We start from the raw sequence: 23,469 nt of genomic DNA, 5'->3' as shown, positions 1-23,469 counted from the left end.
TTTTCCAAGCTGTAGAAAAATGTCACCAAACAAGAATTTCTACTTAATGTCCGGCCACACAGATACAATGCATTCAATGGAAATAATTCAGCTTCCATAGCAATATGTAGGCACATGGTGCCACCTAACGAGGGCCGGCACATACAAATGGGGCAACCACCTCAGACAGCAGAAGCCACAGGTGCAGCAGATCCCAAAGTCGATCTTTATTTCCCCCTCGTTCCTGAAGCTGATCTTCACTCACCCTTCTTCCCTGGCAGGGAGCACGGAGCCATTTTGTGGTTCCCTGAGGTGCCAAAAGGAATTGGGCTGGCCCTGCATCTAATATTACGTATGCTTATCCAGACGTCTTCGTTAAGTACAGCGGTGTTTACTCCCAGGTATACGTGCATAGAATTGTAATCTTAAGATGCTGGTTAATTCAATAAGGCTAATTTTATGTAGGATATTAACAATAAATGAGGGAGCCACTGCTTTTTAAAATATACCTGACAACAACAGACCAAAAACTATTCTTGGTATCGGTCGCCTTTACAACGCTCATCACAGTCCTTGTTCCTCTTATCTCAACTCGCTGGATGGAGCAATAAATGTACAATTAAATAACTAACTCATCACACGCCTCCATTATCAATACTCATTTATTTATTTACATTTATATATACTGCCCATCACGCGAGCATCATGAACCACAAAAATACATAACCTAATAGCAAACACAACACACCGCTCTTCCATGTATGTTTTAAAGCAAATATTTTCCAATATCAAATCTGCGTGTCAGGATGAGGAGGGCTCTTCACCTGTTCCCTCTTCCCAAGCCTGCTCTTCTCTGCTTCCACTTGCGCCCATTCCTAGACATGACTGATCCTTCTCTGAGGGCGGTTTTCTTTTCCTTTTCTTTTTTTTGGCCTGAAGCTCATAGAATCCTAGAGTTGGAAGAGACCACAAGGGCCATCGAGTCCAACCCCCTGCCAAGCAGGAAACACCATCAGAGCACTCCTGACATATGGTTGTCAAGCCTCTGCTTAAAGACCTCCAAAGAAGGAGACCCCACCACACTCCTTGGCAGCAAATTCCACTGTCAAACAGCTCTTACTGTCAGGAAGTTCTTCCTAATGTTGAGGTGGAATCTTCTTTCTTGTAGTTTGGATCCATTGCTCCGTGTCCGCTTCTCTGGAGCAGCAGAAAACAACCTTTCTCCCTCCTCTATGTGACATCCGTTTATATATTTGAACATGGCTGTCATATCACCCCTTAACCTCCTCTTCTCCAGGCTAAACATGCCCAGCTCCCTTAGCCGTTCCTCATAAGGCTCCGAAGCCCCGAGGAGAGAGAGGAGAGCTGGGCTGCCTTCGCCTGTCGCGGCTGCGCTGGGCCTTAAATCTCTTTTAACTCCAGGCGGATTGGCTCGCCTCCAGGCTGCCATGTTCTAGACCACGAAGCGGAGATGCCTTCAGGGGCCCGTTGGCAGCGAGGCTCGGCGAACGCGAAGCTCGGCGCTGCCTGTTGCCACGACCTCCCAAGCGACACATAAGGGCGACGCGGATTGATTGGTTTTATTTCATTTCTTTCTACAGAGTCTGTCACGGCTAAAATGGCCGCTGTTTCTTTAATGCGAATAAAGCTGGGTCAGCATGCAGCAGCTTGTATATATAAAGTGAGAAATGTTAGTTTGTGCTGAGGCTGGTGTTTGGGTTGGTTGGTTAGTGCTGGTGTGTATAGTTACTCAGTCATGTTTTGCACAAAGACTTTTAAGAATAAAACTCTGCAAGGATATTCTCGTGGACTCTTTTATGCAGACAAGGGTCCGAGGACCAGGCTGAAGAGACAAAGGGAGGTCAGAACCCTTTCCTTCTGTTTTGTTTTTTTTTTTTGCTTTTTACAAACCCTGACAGAGTCAGGGTGTTTTACTGGGACAAACGAGCCACACCACAACCAGGATTCCTTTCCTCCAAGCGAAACTCGGCCCGACGCCTTGCAGGTGGCAGCACTTGCTGCTTACTGACCCAAAGGAATCGGGGCGGAGCAGATGTATTCTTATTTTGGGCGCCTCATTCCGCCCCCGCCCCGCCTTTCTCTTTTTTTAACTGACACCTGACAGACGGAAGGCGGGGCCAACGGCTGAAAGAAGCAGCAGCAGCCGCCTTTAGCAACGGTCGCCGTTAACCTTTCGCGCACGCGCAGCTCACAGCCGACACCGCGCACGCGTGCTGCGCGCCTGAGTCCTGTCGGGGGCGGGGCTTATATAGTGTTGATGCAATGTGGCGCAGGCGCGCTTCAAGCCTGTCTGTCAGAAGCTTCCGGGAAGATAGAAGCAGCCGCAGCTGCCCAGGTGAGCGGCTGAGGGGAGAGGAAGAGGGACGGGCTCGCCCGCCTCCGGTCCTGAGGGAGAGGAAGGCGCAGCTCCTCTCGGGGATAACTGGTAGGTGGGCTAGTTCCGAGTTCGGGCGCTTTGCGGGGAACGGGCGGCTGCTATTATTGCCATTAGAATTCGTTAGTCCCTCTGTCTTGTCCAAGCCAAGCCCAAGCCCCTTGCGAACCAACCCTTCCCTCATACAGTATATACTGTTGCAGCCAAGTGGGTGGAGGGGGGGGGAGAAAAAGCATTTAAAATAATCATACTTCAAACCAAACAAACAGACTAACCCCCTCAAACACATAGGTAAATTAAAACCAAGTGGGAGAAAGAAAATGCATTTGAAACAATTGTACCAATGTAAATTATGCCCATATACTTTCTTGGTGAAAAAATATTAATATGGAATCAAGATAAAAGATGGACTGATAACTTGAAACTACACTGTTCAGTGATACTCCATACAATTGTGTGGTTTTGTTCTGTGGAAGAAAGCATAAACAAAACAAGGGGATACAAGTAATGCAAGGTATGAAACAGCTCTTCCACATACATCTAGGGTTGTAACAGGCTGGGTGGGAAAACACCTTACATGCATGCAGGTGAATAATTTTTAGGCAATTCTATTCCAGGTTCGTCAAAGGGGGGCAGTTGCCCCCTTGGTGGTGTGTATGTGTTTTGTCTCTTAGCTGCTAGATAATGTAAGGAAGCAAGCAGCACTGACACTTTGGAACTCCCTGCTTATTGATATTAGGCAGGTGTCTTGAGTGCATTATTTCCAGCGCCTGCTGGAAGACATTCTTTTTTAGACCAAGCCGTACTCAGATGTTTATAAAGTTTGTATGAGTGTTATTGGGGTTTTCACTTTTTGGTATGTTTTCTCAATAATGGTTGTGAATTTCTAAAGCGATTTTATTTTTCTCTTTTTTGTAAAGCGCTTTGAAGATTTTTCTACAATCTAGCAGCAATGTAGGGCTTTATTATATGTAGGTAAAGGGACACGGGTGGCGCTGTGGGTTAAACCACAGAGCCTAGGACTTGCCGATCAGAAGGTCGGCGGTTCAAATCCCCGCGATGGGGTGAGCTCCTGTTGCTCGGTCTCTGCACCTGCCAACCTAGCGGTTCGAAAGCACATCAAAGTGGATGTAGATAAATAGGTACCACTCTGGCGGGAAGGTAAACGGCATTTCCATGCGCTGCTCTGGTTCGCTAGAAGCGGCTTAGTCATGTTAGCCACATGACCCGGAAACTCTACACTGGCTCCCTCGGCCAATAAAGCGAGATGAGCGCTGCAACCCCAGAGTCGGCGACGACTGGACCTAATGGTCGGGGTCCCTTTACCTTTACCTAAAAGTTGAAAAAAAGGTAAAGGACCCCTGGACGGTTAAGTCCAGCCACAGGCAACTATGGGGTGTTGCACTCATCTTGTTTTAGGCCAAGGGAGCTGGTATTTGTCCACAGACAGCTTTCCAGGTCATGTGGCCAGCATGACTAAACCGTTTCTGGCACAATGAACACCGAGAGAAACCAAAGCATACGGAAATGCTGTTTACTTTCCCGCTGCAGCAGTACCTATTTATCTACTTGCATTGGTGTGCTTTCTGTCCGGACACCGAGGTCCAGCGCTGAGGGCCTTCTGGCAGTTCCCTCGCTGCGAGAAGCCAAGTTACAGGGAACCAGGCAGAGGGCCTTCTCGGTAGTGGCATCCACCCTGTGGAACGCCCTCCCACCAGATGTCAAAAACAACTTCCAGACTTTTAGAAGACATCTGAAGGCAGCCCTGTTTTGGGAAGCTTTTAATGTTTGACGGACTATTGTATTTTAATATTTAATATTTTGTTAGAAGCCGCCCAGAGTGGCTGGGGAAACCCAGCCAGATGGGTGGGGTGTAAATAAATTATTATTATTCAAACTGCTAGGTTGGCAGGAGCTGGGGCAGAGCAATGGGAGCTCACCCCTTTGTGCAGATTTGAACCACCGACCTTCTGATCGGCAAAACATAGTGACTCAGTGGTTTAGACCACAGCTCCACCTGCAACCATACTATCGTTATAGGACATGCATAGTTACTAATGACTTACCACTTTTTTTTTAAGGAAGCTGTGTGTAACACCCACAAGAGAAAAATAGGTTTTACTTTGCAGCCTGTGGTGCTGTATGCACGCTTACAGCAAAATGGTCTACACACTACATGATGCTATCCAATTTCTGTACAGAAATAGCAAATCCATATATGAAACTCTTCATGTGGGAAGCAGACTGCAGTCAATTTCTGCTATCTGCTTTATTCCCCTGTTGTCTCCATAGTATGTTCTGGAGTTCTGTCTCCTCTCCTGCAGGAAAAACCCAAGATGCAGTGAAGGTAGTGTGTCTCTGGTGAAAACAGGCACAACAGTTTGAGAGTAGTGGGGCCATTTTGGATTGAATGTAGTGTATTTATATTGTAGGCCTGAGCTCTGAAAAAAACCAGTCCTGCAAGTTTGAACAAGCCATGCAGGCTTAAACACGTTTAATAGAGCAAGGGGGAGGAATGAGCAACACATGGTGTAGGGAGAACTTGGCTATGCAGACAAGTACTAATTACCTTCTCTACCTCCCATGGCTTCACCAGTTCAACTTCTAGGAGTGAAATGTTGCATATGTTAACATTTTTATATTGTTTATAAAATGTATGATAGGCTTCATGTGAAAGAAAAAAGGTGTATAGCCCATCTGAAGCATGGGCGGGCAGCTGATGGCTTTGTTGGGTGTTTATTTGCTGGCATGCACACCTTTCATTTCAGTTGCAAAACTGGGAAGAAGCTAGGCTTATTCCTCCTTGCCCCAACTGTAGATGTGCTGTGTTGTCTTTGTTTTTTCATACCACACAAACATTTTGAAGCATTTTAATATTGCTTATTTCCCCCGTTTTTAGTATTATAACAACAAGACATCAAACTGCTGAAATCCCATACAGTAAAATTATTTTGTATGATAGAAAGGAGTATATTACCATTAAATATATTATTATATCAGAACAACAGGAATGCAGGTACTGCCACTTTTGAGGCATTTGAAATCATTACAGCCTGATTTTATGCAGAGTCAAATGTGCTTAAGCTTGTAAATTTCAGTATGTTAAGCATTAGTTTGCTTTCTTACTCTCTTTTGACTTTCCCTCCATTTTTATGTCCTTCCAAGTTATTTTGTGGTCATCAGTCCTCCTTGCCCCCTGAATTGGGCTTCTCCCCTCTGCTCCTCATGAGCTTTCATGCATGCTGTGCTGAGAGTCCTGCTGCCCTATGCAGGGTCGTTCTCTGGCAGCGGCTGTTTGCTATTGTGTGAGTGTAGAGACACACACACCCCAGTCCTGGCTGAACTGCACTTCCCAGGATGCTGAGCAGTGTGTACTTGTAGCAGGGAATGCTGGGAATTGTAGTCGAGCAGAATCTGACAGCCATGTTGGGGAGTTCCAAAGTTATCAATCAGGAAACCCAGAGTGAATGGATACTCAACCTCACATGGCTTATCTGGTATCAGAAAAAAAAATTCTGTCAGTATGAGCCTGTGAAGATGAATAATCAATGAATAGATATAAAATGGAGCAATTAAACTGCCTGTCTCTTTCACTGTTGTGTTGCAAGCATTTACTATGCAGCTGTCAAGGTTCATGTGTTCTTAGTTGCTTAACTTGTCTTTGTCACTGGCAACTGGGTTGGGTCCATTGCTTTTTATAAAAGATGTGTAAAGTCTCTAAATATTTAATTGCCCTGTTTCTTCAGTGTCCCTTGATATAGAAGCACATCTTCCTTTTAAGACTTTGCTCCACAATGGAGGAGACTGGCCGAGAGGCAGTTGCAACAGCTGTGCAGAGAGTTGCTGGGATGCTGCAGCGGCCAGATCAGCTGGATAAAGTGGAACAGTATCGTCGGAGGGAAGCACGGAAGAAGGCTTCAGTGGAAGCTAGACTGAAGGTATGAAACCTCAGTCCTAACCTTGTATTACAGCTGAGGATGTAATAGTCTAGGTTATATTTGTAAAGTCTTTATGTGTAGAACTATAGTGCTAGAACTATAGTGTCTCCTCTTTTCCCCTTCACTGTGTTGATCTTAATTTCCGAAGTGAGGAACATCTGATTTACCATTGGAGGAAAGCAACACTCCTGTGGCATCTTAATGACTTACCCACACAATCCTATAATGTCTACTCAGAAGTAAGTCCCACTGAGTTCCACAGAGCTTACTCCCAGGTTATTGGGTACGATAAAGGATTGCAGCTAAGGAAGTGTATTGAGGTCTAATGTTTCATCAACCAGAGGCCACTTCATCATATGCATTTGGGCTCTAGCTCATGAAACCTTAATCTTCCAAATATATTATTCTTTAAGATTTCACAGGTCCTTTTTTGGTTTTTGGAATAGCAAACGAACCAAAACTACCACTATGGAATTTGGCATTCCCCCACTCCCTTCTCTACTTCTAATTATTTTAAAATTAGTTCATTCAAGTTGGCTCCCTTGTATGTCACTATCTGTGTTTCCTTCATCCCACAACAGATAGGTTCTTAACTAATGTAGTAATTTAATTTTAAGTTTTTCTTTTCAGGCGGCAATCCAGTCACAGCTAGATGGTGTCCGAACCGGCTTAAGCCAACTGCACAATGCACTGAATGATGTAAAAGATATTCAACGTTCTTTGATTGATGTCAATAAAGACTGGCGGCAAAGTATAAACACCATAGAAAGCCTCAAGGATGTTAAAGATGCTGTAGTTCAGCACAGCCAACTAGCAGCTGCTGTAGAGAACCTCAAAAATATATTCTCAGGTATGAGAATGAGTGGCCTCACTCTGTGGGTAGAATAGAAATGTAATGCTATAGCGCCATTTTCAGAGGTACCATTAAAGACTGCTTGAAGCTACTATTTTTCATGCAGCTATGGCTCTGAAACCAGGCTTGTGTGACATAATGTGATTACATTTCTTTCTGATTTTGCTTTTCAGTGCCAGAGATAGTACGGGAGACACAAGACTTGATTGATCAGGGGGAATTACTGCAAGCCCACCGAAAGCTAATGGACTTGGAGTGCTCTCGAGATGATCTGATGTATGAACAATATCGTATGGACAGCAAGAACACCCGTGATATGAACCTCATTGACAATTATTTTGGAGATATGCAAAAACTTTCTGAAGAGCTGGCCAAGCAACTCTGGATGGTCATTCAGAGGTCTCTAGTCACTGTCCGCCGAGATCCCACCTTGCTGGTTACAGTTGTCAGAATAATTGAGAGGGAAGAGAAAATAGACAGGCGCATGCTAGACAGGAAAAAGCAAACTGGATTTATCCCCCCTGGCAGACCTAAAAAATGGAAGGAGAAAATGTTCAATGTATTGGATCGAACAGTCACCACCAGGATTGAAGGCACTCAAGCAGACACCCGAGAATCTGACAAAATGTGGCTTGTCCGTCATCTGGAAATAATTCGCAAATATGTCCTTGATGATCTGCTGGTGGCTAAGAACCTTTTGGATCAATGTTTCCCCCCACACTATGAAATTTTCAAAAAATTACTAAGCATGTACCATCAGGCACTGTCTTTACGCATGCAGGACCTGGCTTCTGAAGATCTGGAAGCAAATGAAATTGTTAGCCTTTTGACATGGGTTTTAAATACTTACAAAAGGTAAGGGTACTGCCTTTTGGGTGTAGTAGCAAGTAAACATAAATGAAAGAACACATGGTTTTAGATAGATGCATACAGAAGTGGAAAGGTGGATTATATTAGTATATACTGCTGAGCCACAAGCTATTATTATACATTAAGCCTTTTTATAGCAGGATGGAACTCTGGTCCATATAGCCCAATACTAATCAATCAATTAATTACAATGAGCAGATCAAAAGTACGCCAGAATAACTGAGCAGAACAGATTCAAAAGTGAAACATGAAAACGATGATGTTGAGCTACAGTAATCCTTAGTTAGTTCCTGAAGATGGTCCTTCCAGTTTCAGATGATGAGTTCTCTTCTTCTCACCGACACTGACTGACAGAAATTTCGGGTTTTATCTTCTATCTGATATTTAATATAAAATTGAACTGGCTTTTCCAGTAGTTAGGTCAGTGAAGGGCCAACCATGTGCTGCCCAATTCCAGCGTAAAATTTATAAAACAGAAGGACATGTTCTATAGATTCTACTCCTTGATTATTACCCATGAGGAAAGAGAGTTGCCAGAATCTTGCCAGAATAAAAACTTTACAGCGACATGAAGATTTCTATGTTAGGCATCTAACTGGGGGGGTGGGGGGGGGATAATAATTTATTGCAGTTGCACATGGATTCTGTCTGTTCTCTCCAATTCAGCATAGAGATGATGGGAAATCCAGAACTTGCACCAGAGGTGGATGTGAATACCCTGCAGCCATTGCTTTCCCAGGAAGTGGTGGATGAGCTTCTTAGCACATATATGTCAACTCTTACAGTAAGCAATAACAGTAATTTTGCTCACTCCTTCATATGGGGTTGGAATATTCATATTCTTACTTGACTGTTCTCTCACTCCAACCCTGCACAATTCAGATTTTAAAATGCATGTTTGCAAATCAGTTGTACAACTTGCAATTTGTGTCCTTGGCAAACAATTTTCATTCCACTAGAAACTTTCCTAATATGGGTTGAGTGGCAGCAGGCAAAACTGAGTTCTGCTTCATGGGCATTAGTGAAGTGCATAGGCCATTTTAATTTAGTATCCAGATTCAATATATCTGCCTTTCTTTTGAATTTTAATCTTCCTGTAGTCCAACATCATTGGCTGGCTACGAAAAGCACTGGAGACAGATAAAAAAGACTGGCTAAAAGAAAACGAGCCAGAAGCAGATCAAGATGGATACTATCAGACTACACTCCCTGCTATTGTGTTCCAGGTATAAGCAATTGGCTTCAGTATACTGATTGGGGCAGGAGGAAGGGGCAAAGCTCTGAAAATGGGGGAAATGAATAAAATGATTGATGAGGGCATGCTATTCTGCTTTGTGTTTGTTTTGTAGATTGAATTTATTTCAGTTGGCCACTTAAAGCTGCAATCCTATGCACACTTTACAATGAGTAAGCCTCATTGAACACAGTGGAAGTTACTTCTGGGTAAACATTAAACAAGTGCGGTTGAAATATTATTAAAACCTATAATTTGGCACTTAATTATTTAAAGGCATGGACTCCCTTCCCAGGGCGCACCACTGCATTTGGTCACATTGGACTTGTACATTTTGGATCTGCTCTGCCACCACATAAACTCTAGTGTAGCAACAAAAGTGTCGGGCTATGGCTGACATCTATGTGGCATCTTCAAAATGCCCATGACTATGGGCAGAATAAGTTAATAGATGTGCTCGTTGTACAGTGCCATGACTGGGGCTTGGGGCAAAATGTCTTGTTCTATGGGCATAAGTTCATAGAATTTGCCTCATGGCTTCAGTCAGGGTTACTAGCAGGCTGCTGCATTCTTATTAACTGCAATATTGCCTTATTGGTTTGTGTTTTTAGATGTTTGAACAGAATCTTCAAGTAGCTACACAGATAAGTGAAGATTTGAAAATAAAGGTACTCTATTTGTGCCTTCAACAAATGAGTTCATTCCTCAGCAGGTAAAATTAAATGTTAGCTTTCAGTCGCTGTTTCTCTATTACTTAGGAGGGATGTTTTCTCTGCACATATACTACCTAGCAACTAGAACCCCCTGCCTGTTGCTCCCCTCAGCTACACTGTTCCTTAAAAGTAAGACATGAGGAAAGTAGTGTTTAGCTTCCTGCTCCCCCTTGTGACCAAAAATGAAAGCTTTGTACCATTCTTATGTGCTTTGGTCACAGGGTGCTTCCAGATCTGAATTATTTAGCAGCACACAGTCATTGAGCAGCTCGCAGCTCATGCTAAGAGTTTCCCAGAGAGGAACTCACAACTGCTTTGCTGCTCCCTTGTCCTTTTTGCTGCTACAACATGCTGAGCCTGGCTAAGCTTTGGTTTAGCATGATGTCTGAACCAGGGCATCAAGCAGGTAAACTCCCCCATTAAGCACAAGCTGCAACCAAGGTTCAGACAACACACGGAGCCAAACCTTGACTTACTTCAGTGCAGAACAGAAGCAAAGAGAACCAGGAAAGAGCAAAGCAGCTGTGAGCTGCTTTCCAGGAGCACTAATGAAGTCTTGCTAAGCAACGATTAGACCTGGTATGATGTGCAAAGCAGCCCTTTGTGTCTCTAAACCAAATTTTAAAGTGCTGATGATGACACTAAAGGCCCAAATGCTTTAAGACCAGATTATTTGATGGACTGCATGCACCCATATTGGCCTGTCCAGACCTAAAAGATTAGCTTCAGAAGCTCTGCTACCCTGCCTGACTTCAAGATTTATCAGGTTACGTTTTTGTTTTCTTTACTTCATTCCAAATTAGCAGGCACTAGAGATAGGGGCCTTTTTGTAGTGGGTTCAGTTCTGTGGAATTCCACACTAGGTATATATATATAGGTGGCTCTAACAGTTTTTAAACCTGTTTTTAATATAGACCTTAAGGCATTTTTATTTCAGTCCAGTTTAATTAGGATGGTGTGTGCTTGGCTCTCTTATTTTTATCAGCTGCCATGTTGGTGTAATTGTTTTATATATTTGTTAAATGGTTGCTGTATGTTTTGTTTTATGTGAGCTGCCTTGGGCAATTTTTCCCCTTGAAAGGCTGTATACAAATATTGAAATAAACAAATACTTGGTGGTTCATTGTAAAAGAGAAGTGGCGGTATTTCCTCTTCGCTTCTGCAGGCCAGGAGCTGAATTGTTTCTCTTTTTCCATTCTTGGGTTTTGCCCCATTCTCCCTTACACAGGTACAAAGAGGAAGCAAATTTATATAAAGAAGAGCATCTAAGAAATCGTCAGTACCATCTGTGCTATGTTCAGTACATGGTTGCCATCATCAACAATTGCCAGACCTTTAAGTAAGTTCTGCGCTGAGGTTGTGCTATGATTTGTGTGGCAAATGCAGTTTTGCTGCTTTAAAAAAGAGACATACTATTTCTAGTTGAGGACAGCTCTTGAAAACACAGTGTGCATGTTTCAGTGAGGTAGATCTTGAATAGGAAAGACCCAACTATTAGCTGGTCTATATGATAAAAATAAAACTCTTCTCTGGTCCCTGAAGTTTGCAACTCTAAAATCTTTGCAGTTTTAGTTTTGTTTTCTTTATGCAGAAAGATTAAAGTATAAATGAAGAAACTTATTTGGCCCTTTATGCACTAAACAAAAAGTGGATAGCCTGTCTGAAGCATGGTGGCAGGTTATGACTAGATGGTTGAGCCCGCATCTGATTCACTGTTACTTACATCTGCCATGCAAACTGTAAAGCTGAAAGGAAGTTGGGCCTGTGCCATATAAGAAGAACGTGCTCTGTATCTTCTTTTGTGGGGGTGCTCCATAGTTAGGGCAAGTAGCAAAAACAACATCCCATCATTATAACCTTGGAAAAAATGTAGCTTATAAAAATGGCAGTTGTTGAGCTAATAATTTGAAACTTGGCATGGATGATCTTATCAGATGAGGTCTACAACTAGGCCAAATTTCCAATCCATTAAAAAGATTTCACAGGAGCAGCAAGGGTTAAGTATGCTGCTCCTTTAGAGCTGAGAAGAGATAAGAAAACACTCTGATAAGAGTGAAAGCCTTAAGGATGACAAGCAAAATGAGAGAATGGAGGTTTGACAAGAATTTTTTTTTCAAAGTTTTCTTTTAAAAGTTGCTGCTCCGGCCGGCTGTCCCTTCTTCGCTCTCCTAACAATCAGCTCCTTCCCCCATTTTAAAATATTTTATTGCATGGGTTCTGACAGGTTCCAGTGAAGTTTCGTTCAAAGTGAAGGGTTCAGTCACAGCAAAAGGTCTGAGAACCACTGCTCTAGAATGGACTTCATATACCTTCAAATTGCAGGGGAAGGATTGCTGGTGGTAGGCAAAGACATCTGCCCACTGTTACTTGTTTTCTTGGTAAGGAGCCGTCAGTCAGTGTCCAAGGAATCTTGAGGCTCCACGTAACACATTTTGGAAACCACTGGCCTAAGCCAGTTATTGGTTCTCCAAACGTGTATGTCACTCAAGGTGCGTTTGCACAGTCATTTTTCTCAATTGGTAATATCGGGCAAGAGGAACTATTATTAATTCTCAAGCAATTGTACTTAAGTTATCAGAGCTTTGTTGTAGCCTCTTGTGACATCGCAACATATTACCTTAACTGATTGCTTGAACTGGCTCTTGTATGCACCCTATTGGGATGCTGAAGGATCTTGTCTTGTTTGTCAAAGGGAATCTATCATCAGTTTGAAAAAGAAATACTTAACTCCTGTGATGGAAGAGCTTATGACAAGCAGTCATGCATGCATTGATGCAGTTCTGGATGATGTTGCCAAGGAAGGATGTGCAAGCCTGCTTGATGAAGTCTTCATGGATTTAGAGGTTAACTTTTATTTCATTTGGCATCCTCTTTTTAAAAACGTTGAAATAGTATCTGTGTCTATCTAGAGTGGCAAACAGACAGAAATGCCCAGATAGGCTGCTGAGATCCATCTTTGCAGCTACTTAATAGGTAAAACGTTAACACATTCAAGTTTTCTAGAACAGCACTGGGATGTACAACGATAGATCTAAAGTTGAAGGATGTTGTCCAAAAGCGATTCGATCTAATTTTCCCTATGTTTGCACTACTTTTCTTTCAGCCACATCTCAGTGAACTGATGACAAGGAAATGGCTGGCAGGATCCAATGCAGTAGATACAATTTGTGTAACGGTGGAAGATTATTTCAATGATTTTGCAAGAATAAAGAAGCCCTGTAAGAAGGTACAGAATTTGCAAAGTTTTATCTAAGATAGGTACTTAAATAGTGTAGCCTAATAGGATGAAATGACTGGGACGCGGGTGGCGCTGTGGGTAAAACCTCAGTGCCTAGGACTTGCTGATCGCATGGTTGGCGGTTCGAATCCCCGCGGCGGGGTGAGCTCCCGTTGTTCGGTCCCAGCTCCTGTCCACCTAGCGGTTCGAAAGCACCCTTAAGTGCAAGTAGATAAATAGGTACCGCTTTATAGCGGGAAGGTAAACGGCGTTTCCGTGTGCTGCGCCGGTGCTGGCTCACCAGCTGCAGCTTCGTCACGCTGGCCACGTGACCCGGAAGTGTCTTCGGACGGCGCCGGCTCACGGCCTCTTGAGCGAGATGAGCACGCAACCCTAGAGTCGGACACGACTGGCCCATACGGGCAGGGGTACCTTTACCTTTAATGGGATGAAATACTGCTTTGCCATTCCTGAGCATTTATTATTATTTTGACTTTGAATTCAGTTACAGTAAAGTAATAAAAAGCAAGATACTATGAAAAATATCTTAATAACCTGTTTCTGTAGTAATGTAAGACCCCTTGTCTGTAAATGAGCAGGATATGCAAAGTTAATTCCTATGATCCGTTCCACTCATGCTCTTCAGATTTATTTTCCTTTTTAACAAGTACTACCTGTACAAACTGAAATACCTTACAGAACGAACCAATGTTTTTGGTGATTTCAAAGTTCTGAAACTCGAATGAATTTTCCTCCTGAAATTTGCACAATAGATCTTCAATGAGTTTTCTTTCTGAGAACTATTGCAAAGTAGCTCACTGGTCTGGTTTGTGTGAGATATTAATGATCCGTTTGACCACATACACAGCCTCCTATCCCTGACATTTAGAAGACATCTGAAGGCAGCCCTGTTTAGGGAAGCTTTTAATGTTTAATAGGTTATTGTATTTTAATATTCTGTTGGAAGCCGCCCAGAGTGGCTGGGGAAACCCAGCCAGATGGGCGGTGTTTAAATAATAAATTATTATAAATTATGATTATAATTAGCTGTAGTTCCCCAGTTTAGAAAACTGGCAAACCATGGTTACCTGCTTTGGAATAAACCTGGGTTTTGTTATAGATTTGGGAGGACCCCCCCCCCCCGCCAGCTAAACCCTAGAAGTTAATAAATGGTAGGATTTTGATTATTTGGGATGCAAAGGGGAAAATAAAAGCTGCAGTGGAATTCCTGAGCTAGCCTATGCAAAATGACCTGGCCAAGCTAGGACCCTTAAGAAACAATACAGGGCCATTGAGAGCCCTTGAGGTGACAGGAAAAGTGCTTTTTAGCAAGGTGTGCAGGGAAGAAGAATGGGGAGAAAAAAGATAAGAGATCCATCTTGGATAGGCTGGCTGCAGGCTTGCTGGGAGAGATGCTTTTGACTCCAGTGCAAGCCCTGCTTGAGATGACCATGCTGTAAAATATTTATTTACTTACTTACTAACATCAGTTAACTCATCTGTTCCTCTTCTCTTTTGCTTCTACTCCCACCCACTCCTGGCATGCTGCCTTTCTGAGCAGTTGCCCATGAGGGAATGCAGCCCTCAGGCTGAGAGAAGTTTCTCATCCCTGCTCTCAGACTAGTCCATACCCACTGAACAGTTTCTCCCCATTACTAGTCTGCATAGCTGTCATCTGGAAATAAACATGCTCACCGATTTATCTGCCACAGTCAATCCAGATGAAGCTGACAGCAAGCTCCATCCCCTAATAGGTGTCACTAAATCAGTGTTAATTTCTCACTACTCAAATGAATGTAGTGCAGAAATGAAATACTTGTTCCTCTTACAGACTAATATAACACGTACTGGTTGCCAGTTGTATAATTTGAATGTTTCTTTCAGAAAATGACTATTGAGTGCCATCGTAGAGTTGTTGTAGAGTACATCAAGGCTATTATGTTAAAGCGCATTACTTTCAAGAATGCAGAAGAAAGAAGAGAAGGTGCTGAAAGAATGATCAGAGAAGCAGAACAGTTCAGATTTCTGTTCAAGAAACTTACCGCTGTAAGTATAAGAAAACCACAATGTCAAAAGAAGAAATTTTTAGAAAAAATTATAAATTAGCATCCCCACAACCTATTCTAAAATTAGTGCATTAATCCATCTGCTTTGAAACTGCAATGTTAAGCAGTATATAAATTGTTGAAATAAATAAATATTTATAATCTCCACTTTATATTAGGAGTGAGGAACTTCTGGCCCACAAGCCAAACTTAGACTGCCAGGCCTCCCTATTTGACCTGTTTGGGGCAAGTCGCACCCACTTGCCTTTCTGGGCCATCATATCTTATCTCCAGCTCAATTGTGTCTCTTAGTGTACATCCAGGAAATTCAGAGACAACTCGAATGGAGAACAGAAGAGCGTCAGTTAACTAGCCACTCAGTGGAAATAGATAAATGAATCGGCCTCTATCTCTCTCAAAAAAGAAGGACTCAAAAATTGACTGAAGACTAAGTATATAGTGAGAATATGATAGCCCATCTACTTCAAACAACGTATTTGTTTAGAAATTATTGTGACATAAGTAAAACATACTAGTCATACAATAATTCTGTATGTGCAGGATTGCTGAAATGTTTTGAGAGTGGTTTTGATGAAAATGTCAAGTTGAATAAACACTGTAGCCACAGTCCAGCACAGTTAGACACACTTACTCTTACTGTAAATGAGCAACATGTTACCAGGTGCTAGAATGTGGCCTACATTTTTAAACAATAAAAGCAGAAACATGACAAGGTGTTGCTGCTGCGCTGCCAGTTTGTTCTCATGTTCTGCCTTGCATATTAAAGGTAATTTGAGATTAGATGTCCGAAAATGATTATCCATTTTATACTGTTCAATAGGGATCTGGAGAGGAAACAGCAGGACTTTGTGACGTCATTGAAGCTATTGCAGAAGTATTTAAGTTGACAGATCCATCACTACTTTACCTAGAAGTCTCAACTTTGGTTAGCAAACATCCAGATATCAGGTAATACGAGTAATTTCTAAAGTTTTTAACAATGCTTTCTTCCGTTCATGGTCATGAGAAGGTTTGACAAAAACTGTTGAAAGGTAGTTTTATGTCAATCCCTTGATTCCACAATTTAAGGTTACATATGCAAGAAAGGTAAGCATACAAAGTCAGTATCTGAACACACACAATTGAGTCCCCAATTACAAGAATATGTTCTTTTTAGTGCTATTTGGAGTAAAGTTAAAGGTAAAGGGACCCCTGACCATTAGGTCCAGTCATGACCGACTCTGGGGTTGCGGCGCTCATCTCGCTTTATTGGCCAAGGGAGCCGGCATTTGTCCGCAGACAGCTTCCGGGTCATGTGGCTAGCATGACTAAGCCGCTTCTGGCGAACCAGAGCAGTGCACGGAAACGCCGTTTACCTTCCCGCTGGACTTTGACATGCTTTCGAACTGCTAGGTTGGCAGGAGCAGGGACCAAGCAACGGGAGCTCACCCCTTCGCAGGGATTCGAACCGCTAACCTTCTGATTGGCAAGCCCTAGGCGCTGTGGTTTGACCCACAGCGCCACCCGCGTCCCCTTTGCTATTTGGAGTAGGCTTTAGCAAATAGGTTTCTTGAGGCAACACTGCACATTATGAAGAAAATGCAGAGCCCACAGCATCTAATGTGGGGAGGGCTTTGCAGGGTAGTTGTTGGGATGGGCGGGCAACATTTAACCCTTCCTCTGCTTACTGATTTTCTTCTGCAAACGCCCCTCCCCTGTCACTTAATCTCCCAGACTGAACTCCAAAAGCAACAAGCCTGGCTGGGGGTTATGTGCAAGCAACTTCCTTAGCAGAGTTATTTGAATCAAGTTGAGCATCCTCACACTTGCTGGCAGTTCTCCTCCACAAGAGCTCTCCTCCATCTCTGCATTCAGATTCTTGGCAAATGTGCATTTAGGAATGTGCCCTCAGTCCTAAAACCCTGTAGAACCATATAAGATTGGATTAGTGGAGCAAACATAGTTCTTTGTGACTTTAAGGCCGTGGTTCCCAACGTAGAGCACGAGGCCCACAGGGGGGCAATTTGATTTTTTTGGGGGGGGTTGAGAATGAGTTAGACCAAGTTAATTGCCTTTTAGGAGTTCACTTTTTGAATAATAAGAATTATATGTCACCAGGGGTGGGGTGGGGGGCACCATCAGGATAATCCAGAATGCGGCAGCTAGACTGGTGACTGGGAGCAGCCACTGAGACCATATAACACCGGTCTTGAAAGACCTGCATAGGCTCCCAATACGTTTCCGAGCACAATTCAAAGTGTTGGTGCTGACCTTTGAAGCCCTAAACAGCTTTGGCCCAGTATACCTGAAGGAGCGTCTCCACCCCCATTGTTCAGCCCGGACACTGAGGTCCAGCGCTGAGGGCCTTCTGGCAGTTCCCTAAGAAGCAAAGTTATATATAAGCAGAACACATAAGTAAACCAGGAGCTTCACTCCTGCATCATTCAAAAATAGTTCTCAAATCATCACATGCTCCTAAGGAATGCATAGCCCCACTATGTTTACCTGCAAGCAATTTAAATTACTATAAAATTGCTTTCCAAACATAAATGTGACAGTCAGCTCCTAAGCACTGAAGCAAAACCCATCTATAATGCAGCTGTGCTTCTCTAGGGAAGCACATGGTCCCTCTGGTACGTCCATCCCACCCACCTGTGAAAATGTAAAAAGGTAAAGGATCCCTGACAGTTAAGTCCAGTTGTGAACGCCTCTGGGGTTGTGGCACTCATCTCTCTTTACTGGGCAAGGGAACCGCCGGAGCGGTACCTATTTATCTACTTGCACTTTGACGTGTTTTTGAACTGCTAGGTTGGCAGGACCAAGCAACGGGAGCTCATCCCGTCGTGGGGATTCGAACTCCTGACCTTCAGATTGGCAAGCCCTAGGCTCAGTGGTTTAGACCACAGCGCCACCCGCTTAACAAGGCAGTGGGAGGGAAATTATAAGTCACAGAAACACCTTAAAACAGATTAATATAGAAATGTAATTACAACATAAAGATGGAAAGCAAGGAACCAAGTGTGCCTGAGCAGATATGCTGAGTAGACAGTGGTCATCGTGATGGCTTGTGGACCCATATTGTACAATATACAGTGGTGCCTCGCAAGACGAAAAGAATCCGTTCCGCGAGTCTTTTCGTCTTGCGGTTTTTTCGTCTTGCGAAGCAAGCCCATTAGCGGAGTAGTGCTATTAGCGCTATTGGCAGTTTAAGGGCTAAAAACGGCTTTTTAAGGCTTAAGGGATTAGCGGTTTTGCTGCTAAAATGCTTTTAGCAGCTTCAGAAAAAGGGGTTTTGGAGCGGAAAACCCCCCCGAAAATTTTCGTCAATTTTCGTCTTGCGAAGCAAGCCCATAGGGAAATTCGTCTTGCGAAGCACCTCTGCAAACGGAAAACCCTTTCGTCTTGCGGGTTTTCCGTCTTGCGAGGCATTGCATTCGTCTTGCGGGGCACCACTGTATGTCTTGTATATGGTTTGTGGAAGGATTCTCATAACAAAGATAACTGGAAAAATTGGCCTGCAAGCACTCTAAAATTTAGAGTGTCTAGAAGATAAGTTGGTACTCAGGTGTTTAGTGTAGAATGTGTACTCTGTGAATTCCCTGTTGCCAATATTATTTCCGTGAATGGCTTTTGTACTAATGCTGTTCTTCTTTCATTGGTAGGGATGATCATATTGCAGCTTTACTGACAATGCGAGGAGATGCCAGCAGAGAGATGAAGCAGACCATAATTGAAACTCTGGACAAAGGCCCAACCATGCCAAATCCAAACTATGTGCCCATTTTTAAAGAAATTACAGTTCCTTCATTAACTGTGCCAAAGCTTCTTAAGTAATAGCAACATATTTCGGTATAGATCACTTTGGTGTAGTGTTGATATACTGTAGCCTAATCTGGCTTTGCACTTAGAAAACACATGGGAATTTCATGCTGGACTTTTAGTTTTTGTGTCTGATGTTAGCTTAGTCACTTGAAGAGTATGCTGTATTCTGATGGCCAGAATGCTTTAAATTGATGTCTTTGCCATCAGTTGTTTTGACAAACTCTGTCTTGAACTTTTTGTGTGTACTCTGATGACTAACTGAATAGGTTTTAGAAAATGTATTAGGGATGGATTTATGCTTTATTCATGAAAAAATGAAAACTTGAAATTGTTGAGGTACATTGGTTATTGTTCCCCCACCCTGATTTGACAGACTTATTGGATTTGAAAGCAGATGTGTATAAAGGATTGCTAAATGTGCGATGCCATTTGCATTGGGAATGGAGACTATTCAGAGCTTCCCTCTCCCTTCAGGAACATTTAACGCAAACTTTATACATGCTCTCTACTTATTTTCAGTATTGCATGTCATTCCACAACAACAAAATTTTCTATGTGGCTTACACTGAAAAATACTGTCAGCATAAAATAAATAATTAAAGCATGAAATTAAAAAAACACGTCATACTAAACCACCAAGATTCAAATAAAGATTTCATAATTTGTTTAATAGGCATGAGTAAACAGGAAGGTCTATACTTGGTGCCCCCAAACAAAACACATAGGAGCTGCCTGTCACCAAATCAGACTGTCATTGATCCAGGAATTTTGCTAGTGGCTCAAGAACCATCAGTGGCATCGCGTCTTTCACCACCTAAGCCTGGTAAATCACCTGCAACACAACCTGAATAGAGAGCCTCACTACATTTACCCATGCTCTGGTAACCTCCAGATATATATTGGTTCACAAGTGAGGACGGACTGTTGAAGACTGTCCGGAAACTGCAGTTAGTACAAAACATAGGAATGGAGAGACAGAGCTGTGTGTCGTACTGTTGACTATCAAATTTCCAGGTGACTGCTCACATTAATTTCATATACAGTTATACCTTGGGTTGCACGTTTTCAGGTTACGGACTGCGCCGAGCCCAGAAGTACCGGAACGGGTTAATTCCGGGTTTCAGCGCTCGCGTGGGCACAGAAACACAAAATGTCGCGCATGTGCAGAAGCGCCGAATCGTGTCACGTGCATTCGCAGACGTGGTGCTGCGGGTTGCAAATGTGCCTCCTGCACGGATCACATTCACAACCCGAGGTATGACTGTAGATTTTAAATAGCATATGAGATAGAATGGACCATTGTGGGACCCCACAGCTCAAACCCCAGAGTCAATCAACTTTCCACAGTTGTTTCTGGTAATTATGCTGCAGGTAAGAGCAGAACCACTGTAATACAATGACTCCTCGAGACATTGCAGGACACCATGGTCGCTGGTGTAAAACGCTGTAGAATTGGAAGGGTTCTCAAGGGTTATCTAGTCCAACCCCCTGCAATGTAGAACTCTCAGGAGCGACCATACTGTGTTAACCATAAAGAGTGGGTCTTATGATAGCAAGATAGTTGCTTCCAGTCGGGGGCAGGGAATACCCTTATGGAACACTTAATTCACCATTGGAAGGGGGATAACAAGGAAATATGGATTTGACTCTATGCTCTCAAGTTACCTTGTTTATTAACAATAGTGCAGTAATCTCCCTTTTGTCTCCAGTCACAGCAGCCACTATGAAGAAATAATCTTAATTCTTTTAGAGTCGATATGAGCTGAATCTGTATTGTAAGAGTTCCCATGTTTTTGATGTCATGTGGATGACTGAATACAAGACTTATAATCTGTACATGTATTTATCTTGGAACTCAACACTTTGTGTTTGGTAATCGTTTTTACTTTTTTCCATAAACTTTGTAATGGGGAAGAAAAGAGGGACCACACCACTTCCAATTTCATGGCAAGCTGGCATAACATCCTCCCTAATTGGGCATTACAACTCTCTAGACTCACCCACTCAACCCTGCTCCTTTTTCACAAGCCACAATAGGCAGGGATTGAGGGAGCTGTAAGTACCCTGTCCGTGTCCTTTGGCTCCAGCAACTGACATGCATCCACATAGGCTCAAACTACGGACCTCCAATGGGCCTGTACTAGTTGTGAACCATTTTGTAAGTTACCATAAGCTGCCCAGGAAATCTTGAATTATAGAAACAGAGAACTTTTTAAAAACTGCTTTTCAGACCCCATTCATTTTCCAACTCAACAGCATTGAAACTTGTGTTTGCATTTATAATATATTTTTTATTAAGAATAACATAATACAAATAATAGAAATTGGTCACCAGACACAAAGCAAAATACAGTTACTATATTATGTAAGAAAGGAAATTGTAGTAGCAGGTTAAGTTAAATACAAACAGACGTATGAGTACTTCCAAGTGGCAGTGAATGAAAGAAACACAAACCAATCAGCATCAAAAGTATCCCTGCCTGAAATTCCAGCTAGCCCCCTGCCAACCGGTGTCTACAATACTGAGCTGGAGGGACTTGGCATAAGGCTGCTTAGGTGGCTATGAATTGGGAAGGATATAAACTGCACAGGCTTCACAGCTGCCTGCCCTGCTGCTCTGAGTGTAGATGCATCTCCTTGCTGCCCAGCTAAAATGCTAAATAAGAACAGCCTGCTGGATCAGGCCAGTGGCCCATCTAGGCCAGCATCCCATTCCCACAGTGGCCAACCAAATGCCTGAGAAACCAGCGAGCAGAACCTGAGCACAAGAGCAACACACTCTGTGTGTGATTTACAGCAATGTACAGTGGTACCTCGGGTTAAGTACTTAATTCGTTCCAGAGGTCCGTTCTTAACCTGAAACTGTTAACCTGAAGCACCACTTTAGCTAATGGGGCCTCCTGCTGCCGCCGCACAATTTCTGTTCTCATCCTGAAGCAAAGTTCTTAAGCCGAGGTAATATTTCTGGGTTAGAGGAGTCTGTAACCTGAAGCGTCTGTAACCTGACGTACCACTGTATTCAGAATCAATGGTGCCTCCGACTGCGGAGGAAGAGCACAGCCAGCATGGCTAGTAACCATCGATAGCCCTTTCCTCCTCCATAAATTTCTCTGGTCCTCTTTTAAAGGCATCCAAGCCATGGCCATCACTGCCTCCTGCCGGAGGGAGTTCCACAGTTTATGCAATGCGAGAGGAAGTCCTTTCTTTCCTCCCGAATCTTCTCACATTCAGCTGCACTGCATGTCCCCGAGTTATGAAAGAGGAATGCTTTCCTCCGTGCTTCCGCCAAGGCGCACATCATCTCATAAACCTTTCTCATGCCGCCACCTCTCACTCGCTTTTTCTATAAACTAAGAAGCCCCAAACGCCCAGCCTTCCCAGGAGGAGGAGTCTCTCCATCCCACCTTGATCACTTCGGTGGGACAACCAACTTTTTATATAAGAACGGAAATGGTTTATTGAATATTTACAAATAGACTGTTAACAGATAAGAACATTGACAGGATTATTGTAATAACCCGCAGTTTTATAAGAGTATACAGTCATACTTCAGGTTAAAGTTGCTTCAGGTTGCGCTCTGCGGCGACCCGGAAGTAACGGAATGCATTACTTCCAAGATTTGCAGCTTGCGCATGCGCAGACGCTCAAAATGACGTCACGCACATGCGCAGACGCGGCGAATCGCAACCTGAATTGCGGGTTGCGAACGGGATCCGTTCCGGAGCCCCGTTCGCATCCAGAGGTACCACTGTATATTTAAAGTAGATGAACAGATGAATACAATAAGTTAATTTGGAATACGCAGAAAATATAAAAAATAAATTTAAGGAACCGCAGAAAGAGGGGGAAGGATTCAGTCGAGTTTTGAAATGTTCAAACGATTGTAAAGTTATTGAAATGTATAAAGCTGAAAATCACAAAATAAAATAACAATAATGATGAAAGATCATTTTCTAATTCCGCAAGGTCCTTTTCGAGGTGAATCATAGAATCATAGAGTTGGAAGAGACCTCAAGGGCCATCGAGTCCAACCCCCTGCCAAGCAGGAAACACCACCAGAGCACTCCTGACATATGGTTGTCAAGCCTCTGCTTAAAGACCTCCAAAGAAGGAGACTCCACCACACTCCTTGGCAGCAAATTCCACTGTCAAACAGCTCTTACTGTCAGGAAGTTCTTCCTAATGTTTAGGTGGAATCTTCTTTCTTGTAGTTTGGATCCATTGCTCCGTGTCCGCTTCTCTGGAGCAGCAGAAAACAACCTTTCTCCCTCCTCTATGTGACAACCTTTTATATATTTGAACATGGCTATCATATCACCGCTTAACCTCCTCTTCTCCAGGCTAAACATGCCCAGCTCCCTTAGCCGTTCCTCATAAGGCATCGTTTCCAGGCCTTTGACCAT

General features: G+C 43.1%; 2 protein-coding genes and 1 long non-coding RNA gene across 6 annotated transcripts in view; 2 read left to right on the top strand and 1 right to left on the bottom strand.

Moving 5' to 3' along the window:
* LOC310661719 overlaps positions 1-20,906 on the top strand; it is a 157,193-nt gene extending 136,287 nt beyond the window's left edge. The window contains exon 2 of the long non-coding RNA XR_014504099.1: positions 20,829-20,906. This is a non-coding gene — a long non-coding RNA (uncharacterized lncRNA). The remainder of the gene's footprint in view (positions 1-20,828) is intronic.
* GALNT1 (polypeptide N-acetylgalactosaminyltransferase 1) overlaps positions 1-23,469 on the bottom strand; it is a 538,911-nt gene that overhangs the window by 498,386 nt on the left and 17,056 nt on the right. The window lies entirely within an intron of this gene.
* Positions 1,903-20,906, top strand: EXOC3 (exocyst complex component 3). Of its 4 annotated transcripts, none has more exons than XM_083407691.1 (13): positions 1,903-2,335; positions 6,121-6,312; positions 6,943-7,162; positions 7,339-8,020; positions 8,702-8,819; positions 9,136-9,261; positions 9,881-9,981; positions 11,211-11,321; positions 12,675-12,825; positions 13,086-13,208; positions 15,084-15,245; positions 16,086-16,213; positions 18,907-20,906. In XM_083407691.1, the coding sequence occupies exons 2-13, from the start codon at positions 6,169-6,171 to the stop codon at positions 19,076-19,078; spliced, it is 2,238 nt and encodes a 745-aa protein (XP_083263817.1). In that variant the 5' UTR covers positions 1,903-2,335; positions 6,121-6,168; the 3' UTR covers positions 19,079-20,906. The 4 variants fall into 4 exon arrangements, with proteins under 4 accessions (XP_083263817.1, XP_083263816.1, XP_083263819.1 ...); XM_083407690.1 differs by having other exon boundaries at positions 2,229-2,425; XM_083407693.1 differs by having other exon boundaries at positions 2,281-2,335; positions 6,156-6,312.

Source organism: Podarcis tiliguerta, assembly GCF_965153285.1.
Source record: "Podarcis tiliguerta genome assembly, chromosome: 13".
Classification (NCBI taxonomy): Eukaryota; Metazoa; Chordata; class Lepidosauria; order Squamata; family Lacertidae; genus Podarcis; species Podarcis tiliguerta.
This window is presented reverse-complemented; position numbering and strand designations above follow the sequence as displayed.

What these genes read in the sequence shown, in the direction of transcription:
- EXOC3 (XM_083407691.1), top strand. Translation starts at nt 6,169, where the DNA reads ATGGAGGAGACTGGCCGAGAGGCAGTTGCAACAGCTGTGCAGAGAGTT. An exon ending in TGTTCAAGAAACTTACCGCT is followed by an intron (nt 15,246 to 16,085) that starts GTAAGTATAAGA and finishes ACTGTTCAATAG; the next exon opens with GGATCTGGAGAGGAAACAGC. An exon ending in AGCAAACATCCAGATATCAG is followed by an intron (nt 16,214 to 18,906) that starts GTAATACGAGTA and finishes TTTCATTGGTAG; the next exon opens with GGATGATCATATTGCAGCTT.